General features: G+C 29.6%; 1 protein-coding gene across 1 annotated transcript in view; it reads left to right on the top strand.

Moving 5' to 3' along the window:
- LOC114877973 overlaps positions 1–23151 on the top strand; it is a 227567-nt gene that overhangs the window by 120641 nt on the left and 83775 nt on the right. The window contains exon 4 of the mRNA XM_029191213.2: positions 18500–18633. Within this exon, the coding sequence (XP_029047046.2) occupies positions 18500–18633 (134 nt within the window). The remainder of the gene's footprint in view (positions 1–18499; positions 18634–23151) is intronic.

Genomic DNA, 23151 nt, shown 5'->3' with positions numbered 1-23151 from the left:
GAATTTCGTTTACTGACGTTTGTACAGTGTTTTATAAAGTGTACACTCTAACTTTACGAATGAATTCATTCCATAAAAGTGATGAATAAAGTTCTGGCAAATATTTGCTCTTTCCAACACTGTTTCATAGTTACACCCTTTTTTTGTTGCAAATGATTATTCACTAGCTTTAGAGAGTGTTGCTGTAAAAGTTTCTCAGGTATTGCAATTATCAAGGGAATGTTTTATTGATATTTATTTATTCTTGAAATATGAAATTCAAGGTTGTGTATCAGTATGCAAAATAATTCGCTTTTATAATGTAACTAATATTAAATTCTTACAATTCGTAATTGAATTCAAAATCGATAGGAATTACATTTTTTTTTTAAATATAAATGTTAATAAAAAAAGAAGATTAAATTCAAAATTGTATGATTTTTGGAATTTCACATTGGTAGATTTACCATACAAAATATTAAGTCTAAAAATTAATTCTGTGTCGTTTCTCTTTTTTGATTGAAGATTTATTTTCAAAAATTCATGAAAATTTAAATTATTGAAATAATCGTTGTTGTTTTTATATTCCCTTGCCACTTTAGCGCGAAAAAGTATACAAATTTAAAAGTACTTATTCAGAAAGCGTAATACTATGCGTATTATAAAATTTTAAGTACAAAATATCTGAATTTAAATTTAGCAACAACTGATCGGTTAAAAATTTGAACTTTGTTGTTTGACCTCTCGGACGGCGGACCATGGATTGAGCTCCAATTTTAATTTAATTTTGATTTCCATATTATTTTCACTTTCTACTCTCATATAAGACACTATTTTTTCAAAATTATACATTTAATTTTAAATTAATATCATTGTACATGGTTTTTAAATTTGGGTCTCGATTGACTCAGATTCCACTGTTCAAGGGTTAAAAAGTTTAAATAAACTATTTTTCCTAGTAAAAAATGATGCCTTACAAAGTGAAAAACACCATTTAAAAAATGAAAAAAAGTAAAAGAAGATAAGAATTATAGTATATCTTTCCACAAAACATAATATTTGCATGGGTCAAATTTGACCCTATCGCTTGTGATGGTATATTCTTATTTACCTCTATGCGTAAAACAATGATGCAGTACTTTTTCAATCCAGTTTCATTCTATAACATTTAAAGTTCTAAAATTTAATAAATCCCCCTGCATATGATAAAGAATAAAAAAAGTGTAAAACTCTGGTAGCATCTTTTTGTATTCTCGCAACTAGGAGTGATCGAGTTTTTCGTCAATACTTTGCAAACTCTTTCTTATCCCGTCTCTTCCGGGGAAGCGTAGAAACTTGCTAGTTTCGGTAAAAGATCCGTAGGAATCTGCAATTTATGCTGAGTAGCGCGGATATTGAGATCGAGTTTTCGACACACGCATTTTCCTTCCTTTCGAAAAATACTTCATACATTGCCAATTGTCCCGACCGAGACTTTTCTTTTTTTATTATTTTACTATCAGCCAGGTAGCGCGTCCCAAGAATCGGCGGTGCACCCTCAGGAGGTTGAATTGCTCCGGCGCCTATTTGCCGGAAACAGGATCAGATAGGGAAGCGAATATAAGTTGAAATCGAGCGGAACGTTATTCGATCAGAATTCCTACGAAGGGTTGAGAACTCGTCTTATAAAGTGGCACATGTCTATCGCGTTTTCCATCACCGACTCTTGCATTCTATAACGAAAGGGCATTTACGACCTTTCCAATTTTGATATCGCGTCGACGTTTTCGCGAGTGGTTTTGATTCTCGATGATAACAAACTTTGTTTCCAACTAGGGCAGATTTTATTTCACCAAATATCCATTGTTTCGATGACGTAGAGAAATAGAGAATTATTTTTTGACGATATCTGTTGTATTATTTTTATACGAAAGAGTTTCATGTATATTAGAGGAATAATTTTTGAAGGAATAATGTAATATTTTAAAAAATGAAAATAATAGGAAATACAAAATTTAAATCAAGTTGGGACTCTTTCTATGGTCCGCCATACAAGGGTTAATTTAATGAGTTTACAGTTGTAATTAATGAAACTAAAAATTTTGAATAAAATATTATCAGGTTAATGTGACTGATTAAGTATTGACTTATGGATTAACGAAATTGGGTTAACTTTCGAGAAGATTTGAAAAATTTAACGGTATATTTATTAAAAAGTTTTTACAATGCTGTTTCCTTTTTTTTCTAATTAAGCATTGAAAATGTACTTCAGGCAAGGCACGTAAAGTGTGACAATTGAATTTTGTTAGCTCAGTAAATACATTTAACAATAAGAAATTATTGGAAATGGTTTCTTTGTGTATATCTTAAAATTTGTCAAATATTTAAAAGTGTGTGAAAATTTATTTTGAAAAACTACATTTCTTCATTAAAAGAAATATGAAATCCAATTTTTTTTTTTATTTTTGAGATTTGTTAACGTCAACTTTTGTTAAGATAAAAAGTGATAGTAGGTAAATTTAATAATTAGTAAATTAGTTCTTACTACTTTGTACACCTAATACTAATTTCTTTAATGTTAAATTGTTTAAATTTTCTAAGCAAATGTTTTGCTTGAAATTCTTATCGCCCCTATTTCATTTCATGACTCCAGGAGGTTGTCTTCCTCCCTTTGAGGTTCAATTCTATTCTATGTATTATAAAATCAGTGTGCGGGGACCCAGCAAATTGCTAGATTACAGAAATTCTAGGGCAACCACTGGCAACCACAACATATTCTCTTATTGTACCTTGAATTTCTTGTTTCGAGAAATAAGCGCTATAATTGCAACACTCACAATTATTATTAATATTTCGGTTGTTTAGGTGTTCGAATAACGATCCTCAACAATGTGAAAATTGCAAACTGCAACGTTCCTGGTAATCACTAAAATAAATTCCAGTTTCAAAAACACCAATATTACTTTGAACATTTATTTTACTTTCTGGTGTAGACATGTATGAAATTACGAGTTGATTACTTTTAGCAAATTGGTTTCTACTGAAATTTCAAATTTCAAAAATATTCAAAAACTTTACGTTTATGTACAGAAAATTCAAATTTATAATCAGTACAGAGATTATTAAAAATCTGGTATTAATCAGGAAACCTTTTTAAAATAAAGGGTAAATAATACTGGCATTAATACAGTAATACTGATAGTGACCTAGATGATCATTAAGTTTCCTTTTTTATTCTTTATATATTAGTAATAAACATAAAATTAAACCTCTTTGAACTATTTACTGTTTACTTTCTAACACTTCATTTGTGTTCATATGGTTAGTTTTATGTTCGGTTTGGCTCCAGTTTGAATATAAAATTAAAAATGGTTTTAATTGTTTTCGACACTCTTTTCAATATTTCCCCTCTTCAATATACATATTGAAATTTGAAAAAAAAAAGAGAATGGTACATAGCGACCCAGTAGTAGACAGTTACCAACAAATATATAGATATTTGAATAAAGTAGTCCATTGTATGAATTGTTAATTAACTGCAATAATATTATTTTTTGATATCTAAATGTTTAATAAAAACTTAATGAGATCTATTAAAATAACATTCTACTCTTAACAAAAACTTCTGAAGCTTTTATTTATAAAATAATTGCCTCTTGAATTGATCATTTAATTATCATTACATTTGAAATATTCTGTATTTATATTTCTTCTCATAACGGTGCTCCTTTTAATCATGTTTAAAACATTAAATAAAAAGCATATCATTTTTAATTTCCATCAGAGTAGCAGTGATTCCTGTTAAATGAAAATCTTAAGAAACGTAATCTTTCCCTTTGTCTTAAGCATAATCCTTAAGATATTGTTCAAATAAAGAAGAAATTTGCCTCTTTGATAAAAGTTACTCGCTGTAGAACAATGTATCTACATAATAAATATCAAAGAAGAGGAAGCAATTATTTTAAATGAAGTTTAACATGAAGAAGAATGATTCTTCGTATTATTCAGTTATTTTATTCTTGCTACAGACGTGCATAAAACGATGAAGCGCGTGCGAAAGAATTTTATTTTTCCAAGGCAGATCTATAAAGGCCGGATGTATCAGAAGTCTGGGACGCGTTTATTTGACTGAACACTTCCATCCATCCGCGAACATAGTTTAAAGAAATAAGAACCGGGGAATTTATGATAATTCTTATGCTTCTTCTCGGTCGCTTCTTCGAATGGCCTATGAATTTCAAGCGTATGCGGTAAGAATACGAACGTTGCCATGGAAAATATTCGACTACGTATGCTCGTCGCTCGCGTGCTGCATTTTCATCGTTCGCCGCGTGAAACGGCATTTTTATCTTGGATTTCGGCCACCGTGCAAACAATTACGCAAAATTGATTTTATCAAATTCCACCTCGTCCGCGCCGTATATCGAATGCGTTCGATTCAATTGCACGCGACTCTTGCATTCCAAAAAATTGTGTGCCTTTCTGTAGATGATGGATTTTTTTTTTGTATACTGTAGCGATTTTCAATTAGTGATACCCCTACGATTAATGGTATGCGGAAGACAACTGACAAGGAATGATCCCGAACCTGGAAATTCAAAAAATTATGAAACTTTGTTAATATGTAGTGGGTTTAATCATCCTAATTAAAATGCAGTTTTTTTTTATTGCTCGTTTTCAGTCTAAAGAGATGAAAATTGCCCTTAAAATTTTAGCCTATTTACGTGTTTTTATCCCTTTTTTCAAAACCATTAGAAATATTGAAAATTTTCATAAGCAGTTATTCAACTTGAAACATGAAATCATTTAAACAATTATAAAAAGTTGTATACAAAAATGCTTAAAAACAATTACTTGTTTCAACATCAAAAAATACTATTAAGACAAAAGGTTTTTGCTTATGAAAATTTTTGATATCTTTAACGATTTTGAGGAAAAAGGAAAAAACATAAATGGGCCAAAATTTTAAGGGCGTTTTTCGCCTCTTTGGACTAAAAACAGGCAGCAAACGAAAATGCGTTTTAATCACGAGGACATTTCGTACACATTTACAAAGTTACGTCTTTTTTTGAATTTCTGGCTTCGGGATTATTCCTTGTGAATGATCTGCGGATAATTTGTACAATATACAATAATAATTTGAAGCAAAAATTAAGCATGGTACATAGGCTTCCCCAGGGAAAATGATGCCCTTTCCCTCAATTTCTAGCCCTCGATGTAGGCCTCCCTTTTCTCAAGCTTTAGACTTTAGAGCCATACAACTATTAAATTGTTTTCGTTTTTGAATTTTGTCTACAACTAAAATAATTTTATTAATATATAATAAAAGTTGTAATTTTTTACTATTAAAAAGTTGAACAATATATAACAAAATAAGTCATCCTTTGCTACAGATTAATACAAACTTTTATAATAAAATTGTTATAAGTACTAGTTGATCGATTTCTGAAATCAGCAGGAATGTCAGATGGAGGGTAGTGTAACGAGAAAGTATCCCTTGCGTGCACGTTGAACTTTAATCAATTCTCATAGTTGAAGTTCTGAACTTCTCGTTCATCTTCGACTGAATTTTAGTAGCACGAAGAAACTAATTAACTGTCTCCAAAGGGTGTACTTAATTGTACTTTGTTACAAGATAATGGTCGCTCTTGATGGAAGTTACTTCGTTTGTTTGTTCGTTTTGTACTTTCATGCCATAATACATTAATTATACAGAACGTTCACTCGATAAGTCCCCAGCGTTTATTTCATAAACGATCAAGTTTATGGGAGAAACAGAAGAGAATAAAATTTTAATATTACTTGTATGTAATACAGTGGTTCAAATACATTTTTAATAAATTTTAGAAGCTGTATAATTAATTTGTGTAGTATTTGCCTGTTTCTAATATAAAAATTTTCGCTACTCCTTAACACATTGATAACAGGCTCCGGAATTTCTCGTAATGCGTTGATAGTATTTACTTACATTGGAAAATATTCAGTCACCAACGAATTAAATATAAAATTTTGGGATAATAATGTAAAATTTTGCAAGCTCTTAAATAATTGTCATTGTATACAAATTTCCACCTAATATTTTTATATTAATTTAAACCAAGCGATTTAAATTAACTTAAATTAACTTTATTTTATTTTTTATAAATTAAACAAGGGTATACGTGGTAGGTTTTCAAAAATAGAAAACAGTCTTTATACGATAAATTATTCTTAATTAAAATGTTCGAACTTTTATCTTCAATTGCAAAAAGACAGATGACATTTTGAATTTGATGAGAGCCATTTCCAAGTATCTCAATTACAATTACATGATTTCCTGAAATGTTTTACACATATTCCTTCCAAATGCAAATTTCATTCCACGAACACTATCGATCCATTTTTATTAAATACACTCGCTCATCGTATAAATTATTTAAAAAATTCAAGCTTTTCATTAAAAAATTCTGAAGTTTCACTGCATAAAAAAAAAAAATGATTTTTAGCTCGCTGGTGCATCGTTTGAAAAGCGTGTCGTTAAAAAAGCTGTAATGAGCAGCAGTTAGAAAATTTAATCGTAAAAAATACCTGTCCAAATAAAGCGTTTGTTCCAATTCTTTTGCATACCATTAACGAATCAAACAATTATGCAGTTATTCAGTCGATAATGAAGTTCGATCAGACTAAAAGGAATTTTAAAGCGATTTTTTTACGATTGCATTTCAATTTTCAATGTTCCCGAACGTCCGTCGTTTAACCATTCGATAAATGCATTATACTACCTTCAATTGACGAAAAAAAAGGGAGAGTTAATGCAATTCCAAGTCGTCACAACGAACAGCATGCAATTGCAGTTTCGCACTCTGACTGAACGAAAACAAGTTCAATCAACAGTTTCGTAATCAATTAACTGCATCCACGTAATTGGTGGCAAAGAGTTATTTCATCACACGCAGAAACATTTTGTTTCTTCCTTTTATTTTTCTCATTTTGTTGGAATCAACAAAAATACGCTGCAGTTAAATGTCCGTCGATGCACCATGTTTCTTTATCGATTAATTGCTGATCTGACAATTTAGGTTGTTGCAAATGAAGTAATTACTTTATTTGAAAAATTTTTAATGACTATGGCTTTTTAATTATGTGAAAATTTTAATTTATTATTTAATCATTATACATGGGTAGTGAGTTGTTTTGCTTTAGAAATTGAAATTAACTATTATTCATTTTTCTAAGCTACGTTTTTATAAGGTACATAGTATTAATAAGGGTGAATTCATTAATGTAATTAAAGCATTACTTTTGACTGTGATGGACCAGGTCTCTTAAATTTATTAAAGACCGTAAGTGTCAAGTATTACTTACTTTTATTAGGTTGGTAAATAAATTTTATGATTTTTGAAATCTTTTATTCTGAAGTCATTAAAATCATTATAAAGAAATCAAAAAATTATTATAAATATTACCAAAGATTATTAACTTTAATAGAGCTTACTTCAATTGAAAATTATGTACTATTTGTTGAATTGTAATAAATAATAAGGTTGTGAATTTAATTATCAAACTAATAACATGACTTTTATTTATAATTTTTCGTAATAAGATTGATACAATGATTAATTTAAAAAACGAATTTTAAATTTTATAAAATTAATACTTAAATAAATTAATATCCAATAAATAGTGAAATAATAATAATAGCTAGAACTTTATTAAAAACTGAAACATATTTCAACAAATTATTACTTGCCTTTTGCAATTGCAAATTATTAACAATTTTAAACTTGATTTTAATAGATTTAGTTTCATTTGGTATACTATACGGTTGAATTTATAGGTTTATTATATTTTCCGATTAAAGTTTGTCAAGGTATCGTATGTTCATTAGCTGTTCTTTCTTTAAATATTATATTAAATTACCAATGTATTAAATTACCAGAATTTCAGTCTTGCTCATTATTCGCTGTAATTGGCAACCTGACATGTTCTATTAAGAATATTAATAGGAAATTTATGTACAATTATTATGAGTGAATTTTAAGTTTCAAATTAACATGGCATGAATGTTCAATTGTGATGCTTCTGTGCTATCAAATTCAAAATCGTATCAAAGTCAGTTCCATTCAAGTCATGTCAACGAATATCAAAGTCAGGTTTTGTATGTTGTATGTGATATGAAACGATCTAATACTGGCAAGAAAATTTCTTTAACTTAGTATCCTTATCAAATTTTTCACACTGAAGTAAAAGAGGAAGGAATTGTAAAAGGAATATATTTTTTTTAATAATGTAAATTTCTATTATTTATAATAAGGGAACTGAATGATACATAATTTGGCATTATTAATGTTAAATGTGAATCTTGGTAAGTAAATAGCATTTAATATAAAGAATATATTGTCATTAATATGCTCTCAACGCAAATAAAAATTAAATCTTTTGTTAACAATCGATGAAAAGGATGTTTATCAGCAAAAATACACAGAATTCAGTGTTTGGTTCTTAACAAATAAGAATTGTCTTAATATATTAACAATCAGAGGGATTATCAATAATAGTCGTCAGCATCAAAGTATCCGTTTCCAACTTTTCTAAGCTACATTTTTAAGGCTTCGTTTCGTTACATGTTTACTTATATTCAGGGTATAATAATTGAAAATCAATTGTTTAGGAATAGTAATTAAAAAAATCACATGTCTAGGTCTAAATTACCCAAGTCATCCTTTCAGATAATTGAAACCTTTGGTTTCTCTATTCCTAATCTTTCTAGAGTTATTAGAATCTAATAATTATAAGGAAAAATTAATTTTTTAACCCTTTGAGGAACATTGGTTTCAGATTGAAACCACATTTTTATAAGTATTTACACATGCCACTGTAAGTTTTGTTTTATAATTCATTTTTGTTGTTGTTTATAATTAATATTTTTGTACTTACTAACATTTTCAGTTTTACAATTAATATTATTATTTTTCATAACATTAAAAATAGATCGGAAAAAGAACTAAATCTCTTTAATTTTAAACAGTATTACTATTATGCTATTAATATAAGATATAAACTAAAAATAAAAATTTAAAAATTAAACAATTCTCTTCAACATGTCCAGCTTCTCCTCATTATTCAACTCGAAATTAACCAGTCAGACCAAGTACCAAATTTTCAGCTCCATACAATGCATAGTATGGTCAGTTTCACTACGATAATCAATCAATTTCTGGTCCACCGTAGCAGCCGAAAAAGTTCAAAAATAGAATTTTAAAACCATTACCGACCAAACCATATTTTATACCAGAGTATCACTTTTCCTAGAACGTGAAACAAAAGTATGCAATTTTTCGATTACCGTTTCATAGTTTATGACTTTTGCCATAACACACGATTGAGATCAAACAGCTGCTATCCTGTATACCTATATCGTTAGAGCAATTTTGAAATCGACCACCGATAAGCGAACAGTAAGATTGATGATCGAATGGTACACGCGATGCCTGTCGAAGCCCCTGGCAAGCATGTTTCCATTCAAATCCGCGGGATTCATGGGTCGTTTGTACCGAGCAATATTCCGTTGCCTGTGGACGAATTCATCCGTATAAAACACTTTCGGTGACACAAATTAGCTGCACCCTCTTTCGCCCCGCCGCGCTAGGTAACGCGATAATGTCGCACCGTGCACACGAAATTCGCTTACGAAATGATCCTGTATAAATCCCCGTAACACGCGTTTAAGCGTGCCAGGTGGAAGAAACGAAAATTTGTGGCTCATTCGTATATTGTTACGGAAGAGTTTATAACTATTTAAATTTGTTGAGATTTATTTTGCAAAAATCATAAAGTGATACATTCCAATATTGATACATATTGGTGATAGAGCATTTATGATTTTCTCGAATTTTTACAGGTAGATAAAGGATTAAAATGATATTAAACACGTGGCTTTTTTTAAAATGCATATATTTACTTTAACCCTTGAACAGCGGATTCTGGGTCAATTGTGACCCAAAATTACAAAACACATGCAAGGATATTAATCTACATGTAAATGTATAATTATTTTTAAATGAAAGAGTTCCATACATTGGAAGAATAATTTTTAAAGGGACTCTCTCCATGGTCCGCCGTCCAAGGGTTGAAAGTTGAAAACTGCATCCTCTACAGTTATTAATATAATAAACGAAATATGTATTTGATTGCTTTAGAAGGTTCAATTTTCAATCCTCAGAGTGATAAAGAAATAGGAAATCAAAATTCTTCTTGATTATATCAAACACAAAAGTTTTAAAATAGAATTTTAAATTAATCGAATAATAAAATCAAAATAGAATTTTAAATTAATAGAATAATAGAATTAAAATAGAATTTTAAATTCTGTTCTATATAGAACTTTGTTACGTTGTGACGCGCGCGCGTGATGCAAGACGGCACAGCGTAAGAAGAGAAAAGAAAAGAAAGAAAAATAATAGATTAGATTGGTCTTATCTAGATGACAGGTGAATTAATCGATTATTCTTTCCTTGATATTCGGGCGATGAGAAAGGTATCGCTGCCACCAGTTCTAATGCACTAATGCAACTTTTATTGTTATTATTCTTTGTTATTGATTATAACATTATAACACAGGATCTAGATAAAGTCCTTTTTCTCTGAATACAGGGCTAAATAAGATGAGCTGCAATACACCCCTTACGAAACTAATATAACGTTGCTTAAAATTTATAACTTTGAGTAAGCAACTTCTCTTACGTTAGTTACTCGCACTTCCCCTGAGAATTTTAATTAGCTGTCACTTCTAAGAAATATCTTACTTGTCATGCTTTTCAACTCTTCCTCTATTTAACTTCAGCCGCATGAGCAGCTGCAACCATAGTATTATTAGATTCTGTCCACAATTAATTGAATCTTAAAAGTTTTGCTTATTTATTCTATCCTTTTTAAGCATTCTATGATACACAGAGGACGTTTAATTATTATAACACTTATTATAATAATTATTTTATTCTTATGTTTCTAATTCTTGTAATATTCATTATAATAATCATTTTATTAGTTTTTAATATTTCTGTTATAAAATAGTTGATATATATAATATACATATAATATGTGTTACAAGAATTAGATACAACATACATTTCAAACATTCTATTTTCATCATTTATAATATTAGATGAAATTAACTTTTCTTCGAGTTTAATTATTAGGATATTTATTAAAAAAATTTTGAATAAAAATAAAATGTAGCTATTCTCTTTAATATTTCGACATGGGAACATTTTATAAAAAAAATTACAACTTTTAAATATAATTATTGAATAACGTGCCATTTATTCATTTTCAATATGTGTACAGAAAATATTTCAAACTCAAATTAATTTTCAGCACCACCAGTATTAAATTCTTTTTCACTTACTCGATATTTTTAAAATTTCTTTGAAAAATATTTCCAAAACGGTAGAATAAATTTGATGGTACCTCGAATAATAATAATTTTTATCTCACGTAAAAAGGTATTGAATCGAAGCGAAGCATAAAATTGTAACGAACCATCACGACAGACAGACACAGTGGTACAGCTGCGGTAAAAGTCATTACGATTGGCAATGGAATAATATTCATGGAACACGTTCTTTATTAGCCGCACTTGAAAGCAGAGGTAGAATTTTTCTCCGCTACGAGGTAGAAGACTATCCTTTGCGCTGGCACGGATATGAATTTCATATTTTACGATAATACCGCAGGATGTTCTTAAAGTAAACGAATCTTGGCCTGCCGCAGTTTTCACGTAGTTGAAGAAAAATCGTACTTACTCTCGAATTCCGTCGGTCGGGACGACCTTCATATCGATTCCTATCTTCATATCGTTTTTCATCTCGTCGTAAATATTGAAAGTTGAAAAAGCTGGTTGTACCTTGGAATTGTCTTTCAATTTTAATACTCGACTTCCAGTAAGAATTTATTTATATTAGGCGACGCTGAATTAAGAGGAGGTCTAAGGGGGGCTACACCTCCGAGCTCCGTTCTAAAACTTCTATTTACTATGCCAAAAGATATTGAATGAAACTTTCTTACCATTGCCTTTTTCACTATTTATTGTGTTATATAATTTTACTTAGAATAAATTCCAATTTTTGAACCAAGTTTGCAAACCAAAGGAGCCCCAAAAGTTTGATAGCCCTGGACCCCAGAAACCTGCATCCGCTCCTGAACGAAAATATTTAATAGTAGTTAATCCTAAAGAAAAGGGGTAACAGTAAAAAAAAATTCATTTAATATTTTTTCATATAAGAAATGGAAGGTTTAAAAGGGAGCCTCATGGAAAGTGGGGTCCAGGCTGTAGCCCCCCTAGAGCTTCCCTTAATTAGGTGCTATTGTTACGTCATCAAATCTTGTTAACAGCTATATTACAAGAACAGAGATTTGTGGCGATACTAACTGAAGTGTTGAAACAATTAAGGATATTATTGGTATTGGCATATGATTATGAAATTAATTATACAATATGAAACACGTGGAACTGTAATATAGGGATGTAATTGAAATGTAACATGTAGCATTGTTTATATAATTTGAAATTTCATGCGTGTAAAATTTGTGCATCAATTGCTAAATCGATGACCTAAACATCGTGCACTTGCTTCGTTGGTCGTTGCATTATTTTCTGTTAAATATTCAATATGGTATTCGTTATTGATCTCGTTATAAGCAATAATTAATTGTATTTTACCTCTTATTTGAATAGGCAGATAATGTGTGAAAATTGATAATCAAAATATTAAAATGGAACAATGAAATATTAGAATAATATTTTATGCACATATGAAGCATTGCATGCACGTGTGGTGCATTCCATGCACCACATGTTTCAATAAAAGCAGTTTCTATGCTATTTATTTAAGACCGTATTGGAGATGTAATCTCACCTTAAATTCTTTTTAGAAACTAGTATTTTTTGGTTGTTGTATGCTCGTAATCAAATCAGACTTTCCCAAGGAAAATAGCGATATAGAGGAAGAAGGAATTTTCAAAATATTAATTTAGACAATATTACTATTAAAAGTAATTTTCAACAAAGAATAGTATAATTTTTAGTTATTAAATATTATAAAATTTTGTATATAAGTGAGAAATGTGAATTTTTCTGCCTAAACGTTTATACACAAGTGGTAGAGAGCTACAGACCTAAACATGATGGCTTTTCCTATACATGGTTATTCTCGTCGGGAACGTCTGAAAGGAGAGGTGAATTTAATTAAATAACGTATTTTAAAATATATACAATTTTGTCATGATTAAATATAAGGCTGTTTCCGAACGGCCCCCACCAAAATTGACTATAAAAAACCGATTAAAGTTGGTTTCAGAGCTGTCTTACCGTTTTCAAGATATCGTGGTAAGGCTAGGTTAAGTTCAGTATATGTACAGTATCGAATAGCGCATGCGCAGTTTCGAATAGCGCATGCGCAGTTTCGAATAGCGCATACGTAGTCCCAAAATTGTACAATTACTACGATATCTCGAAAACGGTAAGACATCCAGCTCTGAAACCAACTTTAATCGGTTTCTGGTAGTCCATTTAGATTGTATACCGAAGCTGAGTTCTCAATTTTGGTGGGGCCATTCGGAAACTTATTCAAATACAACATAAAGATTATTTATGGCACATCGTCTTACGCAAAATTCAAGTATCAGTGACATATACATGACATAGTAATGGGTTAAAAAGAAGCATGACGGAAGAAATGTTCTTCAGCATTGTTTCTTCATGATCCTAAGTTCTCCTTAAACTCTTCCAAAACTAAACAAAAAAGACTCCTTCCTCTTAATAAAAAAATCTATTTTGCACCCCACAGTTCTCCCACTTCTGGTCCATCCTATACGTACTCTTTCTATAACTAAAAAAATTACGAAAATTAAGAAAAAAAAAGAAATCCGCTTCTATTCGTCCATCCATTTTCGTTATACAATTGGATCCGTATAAAAGTTATTTCCTGTTATTAGTTTTTAACACGATCGTTATTCGTTTCTGCTTCCACATTTATCCAAAAATTCGTTTTCCAATGAAAAGGTGGAATCATGTTTGCAGTTTGTACAGAAAAATGGGAATAACTGGAGCGCAGTTGAGCCGTAGCGCCATTCATAGACGGAAGACGATAACATAACTGAAATTCGATTAGTCGTTCTACCGTTTCGCGAATCACCGGTTTATCACCGACAAGGTGAGAGGGTAAACGGTTATTTCCCTCACTTCACTCCGTGGTAATCGGTTCCAGTTTCCGTTCCCGCTCTAGATAAGTGAGAGCAGCAGCAGTGATCTTCGCGAGTGGTGGGCTCACTCAATTGTAAAATTAAACGCAACAGTGACCGTTCTAATTTCACTTCTTGTTAAAATGGTTCGTTCGAGTGATATGTATATCTCGAACTAGTAATTAGTAACTTGCCCATTAAACTATACTAATTTTATACTGTTACCCTTGAATTATTTCAAACTAATTTTTTTGTTTTGGAACTATAATTAACAACAAATCATAAATTGTATTATTCTAATAATAATATTGCAACTTTTTATTGCAATTTGAATAACTTGTGTCGTCAAAGTATGTGACTATATAATTTTATGAAAAAATGTATAAAAGCATTAGAAATATATTAGACATTGCTTGCAAATGAAATTCATATGAACTGTTGCTCCAAAAATGAAAAATTAATTAAAATTGGTAAGTGATCTATTTTTAAAAATGTATATTAATTAACACACACTGAAATTTTTATATTTTTAGTGACTATGAGTAATAAATACAATACCCCCGAATGGCGGACCATGGAGAGAGCTCCAATTTTAATTTAATTTTGTATTTCATTTAAAAATTATTCTTTTAATATATGAAACTCTTTCGTTTAAAAATTATATGTTTAACTTTAGGTTAATATCCTTATATTTTTTTTGTAAGTTTGAGTCAGAATTGACCCAGGCTCTGCTGTTCAATGGTTAATGATAAAATGTTTATTAATTGGTTTCCAGTTGACTACTAGTATTAATAGATTTTGAACTAGCATAGTGCTCTTAATTTCAAAACACATTTCCAAATGTTTAGAAATAAATTTAAAAACAAATTTGTAATTTTCTGAATATTAACTCCATAATATTATAAATCTTAAATTTAAATTGTCGCGTAATTTCCAAAGAAGAGGAGTGAAAAATTGACCTGCCATTTACAACATATTCGAACTCTTAAACTCAACGAGCCAAATCTAATTGAAAATCGCGATTGAAGAAGCGACGAGCTGATCGCGAATGTTCAGTTTATACAACCGTGGCTGCAGTACAACCGATACATACATATATCATCACGATTTTCTCGAGCCATTTACTTCCGATACGCGTACGACTTATATCGTTAATATTTTGCAACAATACTCTGACCTACTTCAGACCATTATTCCGATTGCCTCGAAAGATTTGTCGACAGCGGTCGAAAATCCAATATACTTAATGGAAAGTCGAATGCATGCGGTTGAACTAGGAAAGGTCTCGTTTATTTCAAATCAATGGCTTTGAAATTCTTTTTGTTTTTTCCATTGTAATTCACCGACTTCTACAGCGATAGTGTTGAAATATTAAAATGCAATTAAACTCGTTGGAAAGTTTATTTTTGCAATCACTGAGGTAGAAATTATGTAAACGATGTGATCGTTACATATTGAATCAGAAATTTTTTAATCGTAGAAAGTCTAACACGATAGAAATAGTGTAAAATAGTTTATACAGTGGATTAATATTGGTTGAATTAATTAACAATTAAATTAATGCTACTTAATTTTTTATTTATTTAATTTTTGAGAACGAGTTGTGGGCAGTAAGGGGAGGTGACAGACCTGCCCCCCACTTTCCAGACCTTTTAAGCCTTCCATTTTCTACGTCAAAAAATATTAAATGAAATTTTACTCACTGTTGCTTCTTTCTTTACAATCATATCCTATTTAATTTTATTTATAATGAGTTTCAATTTTTGAACCATGTTCATCAACCAAAGGGCCCTTCAAAGATTTGATAATCCAGAACCCTAGAAATCTTTATTTTTTTTTAATTACGTTGTGGTTGTTTGTATAATATGTTCTATATACTAAATAAATAATTTGCAGCTGGAATATATCTATAGTTTATTAATTACTAATTAAGTGCTAATTGCACATGTCACGCCTCTAATTCTTATAAAAATACAAAACTATCTTCTCAACAAAAAAAGATTTAGGAAGTATTTAAAATTTGTTATTTCTCTTTTCTAAAGAATTTTCAAAAAATTATTTACTTTTGCTCGTGTCTTCAAAATTATTATTGAATTTTGATTTAGTATAAATATTATTTAAAAAGGAAAACAGTATTACGAGGCTTCGTCTTTGTAGAATTCACAATTTTATATCTGTTATAAATAAACCTTGTTAAGTCCTTGGGTTAAATTCCCAAAGCTATTCCAAATTCTTATTGTGCGGTCAAATTTTATTTCGTTGGACAAGGTGCAGCAAGCAGTAATAAGGATTCTACTGCTTACAGTACGAGGAAAGCAGCTGGCGAACAAGGAAAAAGCTTTTCCTTTTATTGAGGTTTGCTGCAAAAAAAAAAGAGGCTGCTCTTATGGCGCGAGGAAGTAGGATATGGAAACATTATCATAATTAAAAGTGCAAATGTATCGATATAAAATCAATGGAACTGCAACGTAGTTTGTTAACAAAGTGCTCCGTTACCTCGTACGAGTTTCTTCCGTCCGTTTTAATGGAAAATTAGAAGAGGTTGCTTTTAAAAGTACTCGACTTAATTGAATTAATTAGATCGTACGAACATGTTTGCGAAATTCGAATCATCCTATTGGAAGCTTTATAATTTAAATAATAATGGAAGCATTACTAGAGTAGTACTTTTATAACTTTTGTTAATTTAGAAAAAGGAAATTAGTTGAATAATTGTTCATTATAACATGGACATTATATGCAAACTTTGATTAGGTTCTCAAATACTTTCATTTAGAAATTCTCGTTTCAAATAATTAAAATTAAATTATGAGGAAAAACTAAGTGTTTAATATCCAAGTTAAAATATTAACAAAAACCTAAGTAGAAATTTAAATATAATTTATGTTAGAATTAACATTTAAAGGAGACAGAGAAAAACTTAAATTATTATTAAGAATTTTTGTTTATATTAAATATTTTTATATTTTCAATTTTTTTTGTTTTTTAACTTTTATGATATTTTAGAAACTTTTCTATAACTTTTTAATAGAAATGCATGTAAATACATGTAACTTTGAAATGATAGAAAATAATTATATTAAATATTTGACTAATAGCATAATTCTACCTGTCTTTTATTTAAAAACGAAAAACAAATACCCTTTTGACAGTGTATATGTAAAAAATGCACCCTGTCTATGAGCAGTTTTCAAACATAATCGTAACAGCAATGCAGATACATACATACGGATACTCTCCGTTGGATCACAATAGGGCGCATTAAAATTTTTGCAAGCGGTCGTGAAAATTTCGCATAATATAAAAAGCTTAGTGTCCTCTGGTTGAATGCAAGCGCATACCCACACAGATGAATGCTTGCACAAACTACACGAAATATGCAGCTAACTGCTTCTATAATCTGGTCCTTATTGTCCTTTGAATATTGAATGAGTTGAAGCTGAGCTTGGTAAATAGCATGATAATGATGCCTGTATCCAATGCTGACTATGTTTCAAGTAAAAACCATTGAAAATGCTTATTGAAATACTTTTTTCTGAATATGATAGTATTTCAAAATTTATTTCACTTTATAGCGACAAATCTATGTATACATATATATTGAAAGTATTTATCTGAAACATAGTAATTGGAATCATTATTATAACTGAAATTATAATTTTTATGTAAAGTACATATTAGAAATAATTATTTAAAATAATATTTCATGATTATTATTTAAATTATTGTTAGTAACATGATTATTCTGATTTCTTGTGAAAATTTCTTCGTTTTTATTAAATGGAATATTATTTATTAATTATGTGAAGTTTTTAATTTCTTACTAAAACAATTTTATTAAGTGTGCAGTGGATAGTTTACATAAATTCCCATTATCCATTTAATAAGATTGATTAAGTAACTAATTTAAAATTCCATATAATTAATATTTAATTAAACCAATCAAAATTGAATACATACTACAATAAATAGCATAAGAATCATAATTTATAAATTCTACTGTTTTCTTATAATGTTACAGATGTTTCATATTTGTATGATTTCATTTCTACATCTAGTATTTTTATTTTTTATTTGAAGTATTATTCTGCTCTGCTAAGGCTAATTGACGTATCTGCAATTTTTACCAATTTTGGGGTATGTTATTTTTTAATCCTTCGATGGTGAACCATGGAGAGAGTCCTAATTTAGCAAAACAAGATTTCTGCAAATATGTTAAATAGGCTTAGGAGGACAGTATTGTATTGTTTTGAGAGAACACGAGTAAGTGATTCGTTGACAGTGCATATAAAGAGATATCCATGGAATTATTATGTTTCAGCTCTACCCGAAGGCACACCCATTATCGTATCGGAACGCGAACGTTACGACCCGGGAGACACTTTGAGGGCAAATTGTAGCTTACCACCCTCCGAGCCAGCGGCTCATCTCTCATTCACCCTGAACAATGTGCCGGTAAGTGATACCTATAATCCACGTGTCATTATCGAATCCACGGTTACGAGGAACCGTGAAAATTAATGGTTTAAGAGCGTTTCTATGCGAGATGGTGCGTCCAACGTTATCCATCCAAGTGTTTGTATTGTTTTGAAAAAGCTATGGTTTCATCTGACTATGGACTGAGAGGGGTCAAATTTTCAATCTTTAGGTATTAAAATTCTAACTGACTCACTGACTTAGAGATAATCAACGCCCAGCTCAAAATCCTGGACCTAGGAAATTGAAATTTTGGGAATAGCTTCTCCTTAAGACATAAGCACCCACAAGAGAGTGAAAAAAAGGGTTAAGGTTTTAGATTCTTTTGGAAACGGTTTAATCTAGAAGCATGAAATTTAATAGAAATACTCTTTAATGAAATCTAATAGACACGTTTCGATTTGCACTTTTTGAAGGGGTGAAAAGGAGGTGATAGATGATCTAAAGTTAGCCATATGTATATCGGAAGTCGCCTGAATCAGAAACGTAATGTTTTGAGATTGGACTTTCCTGAAAAAAAAAAAAATTTTTTAAGGAAAAGAAAATAATGAAGAAAAATAAATAAATTAATGAAAAAAAGCACGTATAATCGGTTAATAACGTATAAATAGAACTTTGTATGAAATATATATTGAATTTACTGGTACTAGAACTATATTTATCTATCTGGAAATCAATAATCATTACTAACTCTCCAAGAGTCAAGGTTGCATTGAAGTACCTTCTTTTATTAAACAGCTCTGCATTTAGATTTCTCGTACTTCTGGTTCTTTCTTTCAATAATTATATTATTTATTACATCGTATTATACTGCTTATTAAAAATGTCATAATGTAGGTATTAGAATAATATTTCAATTTTTAATTACAATTATCATAATGAAATTTGGCCTATCAATTCTTTTTTAATTCACTGTTAATCTTTTTCTTTTATAGATTTTATTATACCTCCAAAGTTTTATAATCTAATCTAATATTAAAATACCACAGAATAAATATTGTAGTAATGTTTAATTTGTTTTTAAGATATCGATTTTATTAGTTGAAGCATTGGTGTATATTGATTTCTTAAAAGTTTTATAAATATGGAATTTTGGAATTTTGAAAACTTGAATTTATTAGAATCTGAAATTCTGGAATTTAAGAAGTCTGAAATTTGGGACCTCTAGAATTCTGATACTTTGAAATATTAGAATTTCAGAATTGCAGAATTGCAGAATTTTTTAATTTTGCAATTTTAATATTTCAAAGATCTGTAATTCTGAAATTCTGAAACGTAACAAATCTGAAATTTTGAAATCTAAAAACATCAGAATGGTGGAGGTCCACATTCTTGAGGATGGGTGTGTCCAAATTTTTAGGGGATCCAAGGCCATTCTGACCCTTATCTAGTTACACCAATGATATTAAACAATTAATTTTATTTTGTACTGAAATTTATAACACAACAGTTCCAGAAAATTTCTTAATAATCCAAAATCTCCCTTAAAGAACATCATAATAAATCTAAAAATTTAACCAAAATACGATGTTCAAAACTAGATTATAATAATTACTTAAGCAAATTAAGGAATTCGTTTGTTAAACGTATTTTCGCATTATCGAAAACAGTTTTTTGACATGAAAGTTGGACAGCTCTGTATGCATATACGGAAATAATTGCATGATATACGAGGGAAACGTAGAAGTTATCGTAGTATGAAAGTTTGAGGAGCCGCTCTATAAAAGTTAAGGAGGTTAAGCAAAGAAGAGAACTTCTCCTCTTGAAAGATATTTTTGAGCGTACATTCTGCAGGTCTGTGTACATTAGCCGATGTCTTCTTTCACGAAGGATTTGTTTCTCGTAATTTTTACTTTCCGTTCCATCCGAATTATTACCTACTCAGAGAGGATTTTCATCTAACGTACGGAGTGTATTGTGCTCCTCTCTTTTTCTTTTCCTGAATAGCTCACAGAACAGCTTTTGCAGTGATTTCATTCAAAAGCAGGAATTAAATTAAAGAACCGAGGCAAATATTGTCAATTAAATTTCTATTTTACTTTGATATAGAAAAGTGGAAGTAGCTGCTGTTAAGGTTTTATCTATAATTTTTAGTATCATTAATTACAACTGCACTGTAAACTCATTAAGTTAATCCGCGGATGGCGAACCATGAAGAGAGCCTCAATTTTAATCTAATTTTGTATTTCATATTATTTTTATTTTCTGAGTACACTGTTCCTTTAAAAATTATACATTTAACTTTAAGTTAATGTCCTTGGATACATTTTGTAAGTTTAGTCACGAATAATCCAACCTTCATTGTTCAAGGGTTGGGAAATGTAGTGAATGGCATTTTCAAATTTCTTTTTAGCAGTAAAGGAATTTTTTAATATTTTGTTGACTATATTCTTGACTTCTGTAATTTTCGAGTCTTTATTAGATCTAGAAAGGAGCTTAAATTTAATAGAATTATACTTACTGTAGAACTTCTGTAATACAATATGGATCATATATCGTGGTATAAATGGGGTAAAAGAAGTTCCATAAATTGAAATGGTGCAATGATTTTTTCTTAGGGTGTTAATACTACTTATTTTAGTAATTATTCAAATTGTCAGAAGTAATGAATTTCTCACACGCGTAACATATTTTAGGTAAGGGGTAATATTTGGTGATGGTCTAAAGGTTAAACTTCTCACTTGCTACCTCGTACAAATGATACAACATTGATACTATATATAATTTTTTTCACTTTTTATTTTATTAGTTATTTAATAATATTAAATTTGTAGTGTTTGTTATTAATGACCAACGTGGCGTCTAATGTGTTACAGATTATTTTTTCAATCTAAGGTCCCAATTTGTTATTTTAAAAATCTAGAATAATTTCAATAATATTTATAATTTCTATTTTTCCTTCGTTTTTCAAATCTCAAAATTTCGTTGCTATTTTAATTAGCTGTATTAGAGGTCGATTATAGTATATTAATTTCATATTGGTTATTGAATCTGTTGGAAGTATATTAGTGAATTTAAATGTATGCTTTCTTGAAATGGTTAAAAGATAGTGTTGAATGTAATATATTGAAATTTAAAATGTATAATACCTAGAATCAGAAATATCAATGATATATTCAGTAACCGGAAAAGGAGAGTGAAATTAAATCAGCAACGATCTACATGGAGACAAAAGATTGTTTGCTCCTAAATACATAATTCATTCATCGTCAGTTCAATTCTTCACACTCCTGGAGGTTCTTTAACACATTTTTCTCAAAGTACTCTTAAAAATAAGGGTACTCTTCAATTATTCAAATAACTCTAGTCTACCTTGTTCCAAATGTGATTTTCTTTTGATTTTTTCGCTGATTAACATATTTATCTTCCTTTACAAAAACATTCTTATATTTTCAAATTTTATGTAGAAATCTAAATTCTATTTATTGTCTAATCAATACAAAAGAGTATATAATTTATTTATAGTATTGTCTCTTATGTTTATTATTTAATCCTCGGACGACGGACCATGGAGAGAGCCCGAATTTTAATCTAATTTTGTATTTCATATTATTACCATTTTCTAAATTTTACACTGTCTCTCTAAAAATTATTGATGATAAAGAATTAATTATATATAAAACTCTTTTGTTTAAAAATTATATATTTAACTTTAAGTTTATATATTTGTATATGTTTTGTAAGTTTGGGTCTCGATTGACCCAGTCTCCGTTGTTCAAGGGTTAATAATCATAAAAACGTAAATATTTAATTCTAATTTTTGATAATTAATTTATATATATCAGTAGTTGCCTTAGTCTCTTTTGAATCTCATTATTGTCTAATTACAGCTGTAGTTTATATTTTGGCATAAAAGTGTTTCAGATTGCAGTCTAAAGTTTTTCTATTGCTTTTTTGAAATGATTCTATTTAAGTATTCATGTCATACAATAACAGTGAGCAACAGAAATTAACTTTAAAAAAACTTAGTAAAAGCTATTATTATAATGGTTACATTATACTATTATTACAGTAATATTTTTAACAAGTATAGTACAAAAAATCTTATTTTAATTTCAAATATTTACCTATTTATATTTTATTTTCTATACTTTGATTTCAAATTTTTAAATAAAATCTATCTATCAATAATAAAATCAAATAATACAGATTTCTATTTGCTTCAATTTATTACATGGCTCTTGTGTTTTCTACTACACACTCGCGACAGTAAAGATTTAGTTACAATATAGATGACAAGCTGCCACAAAACGTTAACAAGTTAAGTTTGTCAACTTCAGTTCTTATTCAATTAAGCGTATACTCCTCAGTGCACTTACACGTTAGAACGTCGTATTCGTGTCGAAGTTTCAACGAGACAAGCATGACACACTACGGATAACGTAATTAGATATGACAGGGAGTACATTTTGTCGCACAGAACACGCTGAAGACTAAAACAGAAGGCGTTCAACTTCTACTTACTGTAGTTTTGCGAAGAGTGGTGTTAAGCGTATA

The sequence above is a fragment of the Osmia bicornis genome, chromosome 7 (genome assembly GCF_907164935.1).
Source record: "Osmia bicornis bicornis chromosome 7, iOsmBic2.1, whole genome shotgun sequence".
NCBI lineage: Eukaryota > Metazoa > Arthropoda > Insecta > Hymenoptera > Megachilidae > Osmia > Osmia bicornis.
This window is presented reverse-complemented; position numbering and strand designations above follow the sequence as displayed.